This window comes from Nylanderia fulva, unplaced genomic scaffold, assembly GCF_048542155.1.
Source record: "Nylanderia fulva isolate GAGA-0341 unplaced genomic scaffold, ASM4854215v1 Scaffold192, whole genome shotgun sequence".
Taxonomy (NCBI): domain Eukaryota; kingdom Metazoa; phylum Arthropoda; class Insecta; order Hymenoptera; family Formicidae; genus Nylanderia; species Nylanderia fulva.
In genome coordinates, this window is record NW_028190184.1 from 71,652 (window position 1) to 82,743 (window position 11,092).

The window sequence follows — 11,092 nt, forward strand, 5'->3', positions numbered from 1 at the left end:
TATTATAATTTTATATTCTATTTTAAAAGAAATGCGTCTAATAAGTTACTTATAAACATTTTTTCACATTTTCAACTTTTTATAAACGGCTAATAGAGTTTGAGAAACACAAAAACATCTAATAATCGACCAAATTTTAGATTAGACTATATCAACCGATCGTTTTAATTAACAAATCGTTGATTATGTATTTTTAACTTATGATTTCTCACTGAGTATTTATTAAAGAAAATATAAATTTTTAAAAATCTGTATCATAATGATTTAATAAATATAAATTTATAATATTTACCATCTATATAATATTTATCGTAAGTAATTTCTGATATTTATGATAAATATTTATGCTCTATTGAATCTAAGACTCCAAAAACAATTATAAAATATTTATGATATGTATTTCTAAAATATTAAAATAATTATTATATAAATATTCTATAAATATTTTATAAATATTCTGTGCTGTCTGGGTGAGGTTAGATAAACTATAAATGCTATACGGATTGTTTTTAACCTGAAATTAGAACGCTTCGCCCTTTGTTAATATTAATACTTTAATTTGTACAGGAAAAAAATTTATCAATCTGTATAGTCTCATATATTTCTTACAGAATTTGAATATTGATTACAGAATTATGAATTCTTTAAAGAATTCATAATTCTGTAATCTTAAAAGAATAAATAAATAGATTTATAAATAGATTTTATTTATAAATAGATTTATAGTTTTATTTAATCTCATATTTCGATAAAAAAGGAAAAAAAACAAAACTTCTCAAAGCATCCGTCAAAGTTCCAACCGTTTAGGATCCCCTTAATTTGGTATACTTAAAAACTCTTCAAATTATACAATTTAAATAATTTTCTATTTTACTTACAATATTTTTATTTAGTTTATTTTTTAATTTTTATAATAATCTTTTCTCTTCCTCTCTTTCCTTAATAGCACAACATATCCGAAAGATATTCAGAGGATATCCAGAGGACATTCGAACATCCTCAGAATGTTCTCTGAACGTCTTTGGGATATGTATGCTGTTAGAGTTCTTTCTTTGCTTAAATTCGTTTTAACATAAATTATTCTTGCAAATTATTTTTATCCATTGTGTACAAAAATTTGTAAAATAATGTTTGATTTATTTGTAATTATGTATACTTTCTAGCAAGATTATTATAGATATTACATAATATTGTAATATGTGATGTATGTATGTGTGTATGTGTTAAATGTATAAAATTAAATATACTATGCATAAAAATGCCTAATATACTTTTCTTATTTTATATTTTTGTTATAATTTTTTCATAACTTTTTCATAATAAAAATTAAGATTAGATATATTAAAAAATTATAAATTAGTTACAAATTGTGGAGCTATATGTTGAAAGCTCATTGAATATAAAGGATGCTCTAGAATTAACGAATCACCTGTTAATGACAGATTTCTGGGATTAGTTGAATACGATTTTTCAGCGAAAATGTCGAAGGAAGCCATCATTTTTTGTATGTTCCCAATTTTTGCCATCATGTATATATCTTTCTAAGTCTTATTAAAATTCTATTAAAGTAAACATTGAATGTAGTTTTGTTAATATTTTATTTCCACAAGGCATATTAATTTGCGAAAAATCCTTTATTTTCGCAATCGCTTATAACTATAAATTATTGGTGTCTGGACATTCGCTGAGAAAAAATCATCTCCAAATGACTGCAGGAATCTGTCATTAACAGATGATTTGTTAATTCTAGCGGATCTAGACACTCTATACATATACATTAAGAACACAAAGCGCATGTCAAACAAAATGGAGCTTTCAGCAGATTTTACCTAGTTACCGTAAGTTTACACAAATGCTTCAGATTCTAATTGATAAAAGAGGACGCAAAAGATGAGTTCCAAAATATGTGGATTCAATCGCAATATTCGCACATCAGCGATGTATAAGAAATCATATATAATGCCTCGAAATCGATCGACTTTTGACAACACTTATTATTACAGGTATTTTCTATGGGCTTATAAATTAATTTTAATTTTTTTTATTTGCATTTTTATGCTTTAAACAAAATTGTTTAAAATAAAACAGACATATAGTCAAGTACTTTAAAGCACAAAAAAATAGAGAATTTTGTTATTGTATGAAAAATTTTTCATATATGTATATATATATATATATATATATATACCCAGCAAACACCGATATATAATTGTTACATTGCTATAATAAAACGGAATATAACAGGTAATATAACGTGTACGTTACATGTAACATCCATGTTAGTTGTAATTTCCCACTCATAGATGTAACATTTTAATATAACATATATTACATTGTAGTTATATTGTGATTATATACCAAATAGCACATTGATGTATTGATAAGTCAGTGCTATCTTGGGATATAATGACAATATAACTACAATGTAATATCTGTAATATTAAAAATGTTACATCTATGTGGGAAATTACAACTAACATATACGTTACATGTAACATGCTTGAGTATATAACATTTATATATTGTGTTTGCTAGGTATATACAGGGGGTAGACAAAATAATGTGAACACCTGTGAAAGAGAGGTATTTATATTTGTTTGTTAATAAGATGGGCTACCATTTGCTTTTTTTCTAATTGGAATGTTGTCTCATTCTTGTATCTGCTAATTGCTTTGTTGAAGGAGGAAATATGTTTCTCACTTTTTCAAAATTGCCTACTGTCCGATGATATTAAGCTATTAAGATGTTTAAATATTTTTGCTGGCCAGCACAATTACCAAATTTGAATATCATGAGCCAATTAAACGTTTTTTCAATCTCTTCTCCAAAACTGCCTATAGTGGTTCGATGATAATTGGGTTTAGTAATTATGCTGGCCAGGGAGAGTGTTTGGGCATTTTAATGGCTTAATATCATCGAACTGTGGGCAGTTTTGAAGAAGATTGAGAAGCGGATTTCCTCCTTCAACATCTATCTCTAAGGCAATTGGCGGATGGAAGAATGAGATAACATTGGAAAGGGGGCAAATGGTGGCCCAACACTGGAAAAGGGGCAAATGATGGCCCAACATTTAATTAATGTACATATATAAATACCTCTCTTTCACAGGTGTTCACATTATTTTGTCTACCCCCTGTATATATATATATGTATATATATAGTAAGAACTATATTCTAGAATGCAACATCATTGGGTTAGTGATCACGAAACGACCGAAAAACACGAACAGTCGCCTTTTATGTATCCACCCTGTTCCCAAACTTTAGCTCATCTTCAATGGTGGAAGGCACAAAAGAAAAAAAAATTACAAGAACGTCGCAAAAGAATCTTTAAAGATCAACAAAATCATAAAATTTTACAATTTTCTGATATTCTGCAAAAATTACATGTGAGTTATAGCTTTGAATTTTATTGTGTAAAATGAACTCTTTTTATAAGCTTTATTGTAGAAAAGTTAATTAAATGAAAGTATTTTCAAAGAATGTAGACGCATGTTCTCACTGTACTATCTATAGCATTTCAGTACAATATACGTGACGTAAACTATAGCAAAGTACCCCAGCTTGTGCGACTCGTGGGGTACCGAGAACCGTGCTTCTATACTCGTCTATATTTTTTGTCTGTATTTTACTATATATTTTGTTCGTTAAACGTTTTATAATATCAAAGTTTCTCACGAGTAATATCAACAATTTAATTAATACTAATAAATTATGCATCTCATGTCAAGTTGATTATTTCGCAAATTATGTTTATGTATTCCTTTATATAATATTAAAGACTATTAGAACGATATTTTATCATCTACATAATTATTTTAAGAACGATAACAATTTACGATGGATTATGTACTTCTCTTTCATATAGATATATAAATATCATATATTACAGACATATAAATATTATAGATATTATAATATAGGTATTAGAGCATGGTGAAAATAAAACTAGAGATTTGAAGAACACACAATTTTAAATTTTTACTCATTTGTATTAACTTAAATGATAAAGTAATACAGCTGAGAAATGTTCTAGTAAGTGTAATATTAATATTTATTAATTCTTCTTTCTATTTTTTTTAAATTAATTTCTCGTGAATTATTGCGAAGAATCACAAAACGGTAGAAAATTTTCCTACTCCGTTTAACCTTGTTTTATTTGCACATGTTATGGCATAATTACCGAATTATCATCCTGTATCTTATGTACTTTTTTTTTCATCATTATCATTTATATAGTTATAGAATGTTAAATATTCTAAAGTAATAAAAAAAAAAAACAATTTTTAATGCACATGTCACGCATTGTCATAATTTCTCAAAAATTTTACACAGATAAACGTTGAGATAAACAAAAAGAAATATCCGGACAAAACAATTGCCATGACGGATGTAGATCCGCAATATTTTACAGAATTATCCGGCAGACCCGTGCAAGAAAAGTTTTTATCGAAACCATACATTCAAAATATACGAGAGATACTGAAAATGAAATATCTTATTGGTCAAGAAAAGGACGATTATATTCGCATCGATCAACAATTCGAGGAAGAATCCCGTCGACTGCAAAAGATTCAGGTATAAAAGATAAAATAAAAAATTCCTTATTATATATATATGTATATGTATATATATATATATATATATATATATGTATATGACTATAATATAAGAATAATTATTGTATGAAATTATGGAATAGCATTATTTTTAAGTCAAACTTCAAATTCAATATATACAGGGTGTCCCATAATTGGCGAACCACCGCAAATGGGCAGATAGAGCGTGTTAAACTGAATAGAAAAGTCCTGTATCATTTTGCGATATTCGCAATAATTATTGAGTTATTAACTAAAATATCTAAACGAATGAGCGGGTAGAAAGCGGTAGGCCGGACTCGGTGTGCATGTACCGCTTAGTATCAAAAGTATCATCTTACTTTTCGGCGCCACTACATTGGTCGCCGCTCGCTGCATGACGCCGCTTATTCGTTTAGATATTTTAATAAATAACTCAATAATTATTGCAAATATCGCAAAATGATACAGGACTTTTCTATTCAGTTTAACACGCTCTATCTGCCCATTCGCGGTGGTTCGCGAATTATGGGACACCCTGTATATATATATATATATATATATATATATATATATATATATAGGGTCAAATCTTTAAGTCAAACTTCAAATTCAATAGGATATATATATATATATATTACATAATTATTACATGAGAAATTTTGTTTTATTTTATCATTGTACAAAAGTATTATAGTGAACGATACATAAGTGGCTTTGAAAAACTCCTATCAAAAGATCACGAAAAAAGTATGAATATGCTAAAACAAGCAGATCAGGAAGTGAAGCTGACAGAAGTAATCAGCACTCAAAGTAATGAACTTTCGAAACAATTCGGTCAACGCAGACTGGATGTTTATTTTTGGGAAGAAAATTGGAGAATAGTAAAAATGTGTCAAATTTTTCTTTATTGGATATCACCTATCTCTTGGAAAATCAAACATGACTGGCTTTCCCAGTTTGATTCAGCAAGAAGCATTGTTTCCATTGACGCTACGAACTTATTTGAGAAATACAAAACACCACCTGAAGACGCCTCATTGGAAGAATTAATAGGTAACTTCGAAGTATATTAGAGTATTTAATGTCTTTATCCCCCAAATATAAGAAATAAAACCAAGCATTTAAGATTTTTTATTAAACACAGTCATATAGTGAAAATGTTATAGCAAACTTTGGTCACTTGTAACTTAAACTTTATTATAATTATAATATTTCGTATTAGAATTTTTCCATTTATCTTCCAAAATACACTATTAAGTATTGTATAATAATTATAAGATTCTATATAACACAAAAAAAATTATTTAAAGAATTATTTACTATTTATTTATTTATTTTTATTTATTTATTATTTTTTTTAACACAATTCAGTATGATTACAAGAAATGTAATTAAAACTTTAGTATTAATATAAATTATTTTTTCGGTTAGAACTATTCGAACAGGATGTTTCTGATGCTGGGTCTCCCGAGCTTTATTTCGAGGATCCTTACGATTTAATCCGTATTTTTCGTGCGATGGAAACGCAAAATCTAAACGCTCTTACTCATCTGGAATCGCTCGCTGCACCAATGGCAGACATGACGATGACTATCACTGCAACAGAAATCCAAATTAAGCAGGAGATCGATGAGATTACTTCAACTATCAATGATTTAGAAGTACATGTCAATCGAAATTCAATTCACAAAAAATACATTTTAAGGAAATCCAACTGCTAAATTTCAACTGTCTGTATATTACCGACAAAATTACATTATATTCGTATTTCTAATTTTTTTGTCGTATTAATAATGTAATATAATTAAAAATGTTTCTCCACGATTGCAATACATACATCAATGATTCCAGGAAAACGATTGTACATGGAAAACAAGAAATAATTACGACATAATTACAGTTTCCCTTATCTATTTTTATTTCAAAATGGCATCTCAAATTACAAACGAGCTGTCAACTCAACATAATATGTGCTTCGTATAAAAAATGTATACATTGTATGACCATAAAAAGAAGTTTCCTGGGGTTGAAGTAAATGAGAAAAACACTGTTATCCTCTAAATCTAACTTAGGCAACAGAGTAGTTTAACAAATAAATTTACGTACACATCGATATATACGTAAATTTATTTGTTAAAAGACATTCTGTTGCAGAATGTAGCTCAAAAATAGAAATAATTTTATGACATTTTTAATTTTATTAATTTCTGTTTTTGTCAGCCTTATATAATTCTCACGACGAAAATCTAATACGAGAAAGATACGTCACATAGTAGTAAATGAAAGAACTAATAATTTAGTTAAAAAATATTTACAAAATAATTACTATAAATATTTATCTTTACATACCATAAATATTATATAAAATATTTAATCTATATTTTAATAATATATGTAATAATATGTTAAATAAAGGTTTTTATAAAACATTTTTAAAATATTTATATAATATTTGAAAAAAATATATATTCATAAATATTTATGAATCTTTATCATAAATATTGTGTGCTGTCTGGGATATGCTACGTTGTAGGTATAGTAGAACGAAAAACAGCAGTACGTATGTTCAAAACAAATAATAATAATAATAATAATATTAATAATAATAATAAATCATATAATAATAAAAATAATAATAATAATATTAAATAATAATAATAATAATAATATTTATTATTAGCTTAATATTGTTGGACGCGTAACAAAAAGTGATTCCATGTGTGCAATGTATGAATTTCTAATATATGTTTGATGGGATAATTGAAAATGTAGAATTCAAAATATCAGTAATAATATTTATTCTTTAATCAGTCTCTTACCGAATATCGATATTTTTAGAAATAAATATTTTTATCGGCTCTCAATATAAAGAATATAAATATGATGTTTTCTAAATCGGTCAACAGAGCCAAAGCACGAAAAATTAATTATTCGGAACTGTATCTCTTGATTTGAGATCACAAAGTTCCATATATAAATTAATCTCGAAACTTACATATGGAGAAATAGTAAGTTTCGAGATTAATTTATATATGGAACTTTGTGATCTCAAACCAAGAGATACAGTTCCGAATAATTAATTTTTCGTGCTTTGGCTCTGTTGGCCGATTTAGAAAACATCATATCGATATTTTTAATTTCAAAATGAAAGCGTTACTATTTTGTCATTCTCTAAAGGATTAAAGAGAATTTTTTATGATGATTAGGATAAATGTATGTATTGCAATCATAGAAAAATATGTTTAATTCTATTAAATCAATACGACGAAATGCTAGAAATAAGTATAAATAGTATTTTGTCAATAATATAGTTTAGTTAAGAGATCTCCTTAAATAAATGCATAAAAAATTGTTTAACTAAATTTTACAACAACAATTTTCTTAAATTTTATCATTTTATATAAAAATGTTAAATCTCTTTAACATTTAATTTTCAATTTCTTATAACAAAATTAACTTTCTATCATTTAACAATTATATAAATCGAAGTATTCAATAGAGTTCCATACACAAAACGGAGGATAGAGCTGCAAAGCTCGAAGAACATGCCAATTACCTTCTCCGAAATGTTTTTCGACGACTCGTCTGCTCTGAAGAAGTGCTCTATCTTCGTGTTTTTGTGGAGGATACTTATGAGAGTTGCGTGGGTCCGAACGATGCAAATCTTGATAGTTTTTCAATGATGAAATGGATCGAAAAAATCCACGAAGACCTTAATCATCAGTTGGATAATTTACCTCGTGAAGTTGTCCGCGCTTGCGAAAAGGAAGGATTTAGACAAGAAACAAAAGCTATAAAGGAAGCGGAAAATGCTGCGAAAAAGGTAGAATTCTGCAAATTCAAAATTCTCTTTTTTTACCTGTGAAGCATAAACTTTGCAATTTTAAACATTTTTTAATAATAAAAAGCATATTTAAATTAAATAGGCAAATAAAAGCTTTATGCGAATATTAATGCGTCAGTTTCAAAGAAGAATTCTTCATTGAAACTGATTTGTGTTGTGCACAGGGCACTAGATTTTATGTACAAAACTAAGAAATTAATTAAATCTGTGTATTTTGAGATTATTTTTATTAAAATCCCTCTGTCTCTTCTAAAACTAAATCTCAATTCGACATTTTCAACTTTTTAATAAACTTCTATGCTCCCTTCTTAAAGTAATGATAACATTACACAAAGATTACATATACAAAATACTTTGTGAAATTATTCTATATATTATTATATAAGATAATTCATACATAAGGACAAACAATTTTAAGAAATAATTCTCTGTTCAAAAATAATTTCTATTATAATTCGATTTTTCTCAAATTTTGTTTTATTGTTCCATTTGTTCTGATATGTTTGTTTAATTTTACAAATTTTTGTTTAATTTTTTTTTAATTAAAATTTTAATTTAAATTTCAGTATTTTATTTCTTTTTCTTAAAAATATTAATTAAAACCATTGATTTTATAAAAAAGAAATGTTTCTAAAAGAATCAAGCTTTTTAACGCATATTTTTAGATTTTAGATGATCACATTTCGGAGCCTGTTAAAAAATTCTAATAAAAAATTGAATAATGGTTGCTAGTTTCATCCTTTTACAACAACATGAAAAAATTAAAAAATATTATTAATAAGTATTTTTTTATTAGCGGGAAATGGCATCATTAAATTTCATTTTTTTAACTTGTTCAAAAGGACCTCACACTAAATACATATAGGATTTTGGGTTTTAGTGGAATTAATTATAATTTGTACATCTATTAGTTTCAGCTAATGCACCGGCTATTAGATGCGTTGAAACGCATCATGGAACCGCCTACAAAAAAGAAACGACCATTAAGTCGACGTTCAGTACCTCTCACGGTAAAGACGAAGCCGCCATCACTTCCGCCGAAAGCAACGGATGAAGAAATCCAAAATCTTGAATTTTTCACTAATTATTGCAAGCAACGTAATAATTTTGTTACATATCGTTCTAAACTTCCAGATGATTTCGATTTGACGTTCTAGAGCAAATATAGCAATATCAAAATAAATGTAATGAGTTCAATACATACTTTTGAATCAAGAGCACATGCAGAAAAAAAGAAAAAATTAAAATCTTACATTAAATTTAGAGGCCGACTAAGCGTTATTCGTTTATGCCGAAGAATATTGGTCTTGTTAAAAAAATAGTGTGGATGAATTGTATTCTTTAGAGAAGTGGAATGTACAGTTACTTGTAATCTATCAAAAATTCGGAAAATCTTGTTAGTTTTTCTGACAATGAGAATTTCTTATCACTTATTAGCATTATTCATAGTCCATAGCCAATTGGCGAGAAATTAAAATCATCTGTCTGATCATTTATCTAAAGTCACAGAGTAGTTGTCCATAAATTTCTTTGCGCTAGTTGGCATTGCAGCTAATGAGCGATATTTTAAGGTTTTTGAGTTCTAAGGCGGGCTATGTTAGATTGACGTCAGAGATGAGAAAACATACGCTGAAAATTCTTAAATGTCATATTTTTGAAAAAATGAAAAAATGTTTCAATAAAACTTCACTTCAGATAGCTTTAGCACACTTTTAAAATACCTCGTAAACTACTTTTTTTCCTTTAATAGTCAATACCTACAACCGTAAAATGATCGTGATATCAGAATTTGTTATGTGTGGCATTACTGCGCATATGCAAAGACCAGATATATGTCTCTTTTATTATTTTCGTATCTTCCGATGTCATATTTTTATTTTTTCTACGCTCTTTTTTATTTGTTCTAAAATACTTACTAGACTAAAAAATAAAATTGTGTGTTATATGTTATGATTACCCAGGTAGAACATAAAACTCATAATGACATCATTATAACGTCACTTAAAAGTCATTTTGGAAAAATTATAATAATCTCATTTGATATATTTTTGGCTACATTTTGGTGACTTATTTATGATTTCATATTGACTTTAATATGACCTCCAAAAGAAGAATATTATGTAAAATTGATTGATACATGAAATTTATTTGCATTATACATATTAGCAATTATATATTCTTACTATTATTATATGTATAAATAACTTTTTTGAAAGTTATATATTGCGATAATTGGACATAAATTCTATGATTATTTTTGTCATCTTTAAATCATTTTTTAATCATTTTTGTTTGAATAACTTTTCAGTGATGAATAAAATCATGATGACGTTATTATGACGTCATTATGAGTTTTATGTTCTACCTGGGTAAGCTTTTATCATTCTTTATATTAACAAAATTGAAAGTCATAATATTGCAAGCCTCTCTCATTGAATTCTTTTCACTAATCATAAAAATGATCTCGATATATCTGTGTGTGCATGTGTCTGTGTGAGGCATCTCTCCATATTTATTAAATTTTTAAAATATTATTCTAATGACTTTTTTTCAATCTGATTTAAATCTTACACTTTTTCCAATATTTTTAATTCTATTTTTTTCTCATATTTTTTCCAATTCTTGTAGAAGATTGATTAAAACATGTTATCTTATATGTATACACAAG

The 11,092-nt window shown here is 26.9% G+C and overlaps 1 protein-coding gene across 1 annotated transcript; it reads left to right on the forward strand.

Moving 5' to 3' along the window:
• The first annotated feature begins 1,890 nt into the window (after positions 1-1,890).
• Positions 1,891-9,722, forward strand: LOC114933662 (cilia- and flagella-associated protein 100). The gene is made up of 7 exons (XM_029306262.2): positions 1,891-1,943; positions 3,197-3,389; positions 4,336-4,578; positions 5,267-5,633; positions 6,012-6,241; positions 8,080-8,403; positions 9,336-9,722. The coding sequence occupies exons 1-7, from the start codon at positions 1,891-1,893 to the stop codon at positions 9,579-9,581; spliced, it is 1,656 nt and encodes a 551-aa protein (XP_029162095.2). The 3' UTR covers positions 9,582-9,722.
• The last annotated feature ends 1,370 nt before the right edge of the window (positions 9,723-11,092 follow it).

Excerpts from the sequence above, each read along its gene's own strand:
- LOC114933662 (XM_029306262.2), top strand. The coding sequence starts at position 1,891 with ATGAGTTCCAAAATATGTGGATTCAATCGCAATATTCGCACATCAGCG. Across the intron at positions 1,944-3,196 it reads ATTCGCACATCAGCGATGTA|TAGTGATCACGAAACGACCG; the intron begins TAAGAAATCATA and ends ACATCATTGGGT. Across the intron at positions 3,390-4,335 it reads ATATTCTGCAAAAATTACAT|ATAAACGTTGAGATAAACAA; the intron begins GTGAGTTATAGC and ends AATTTTACACAG.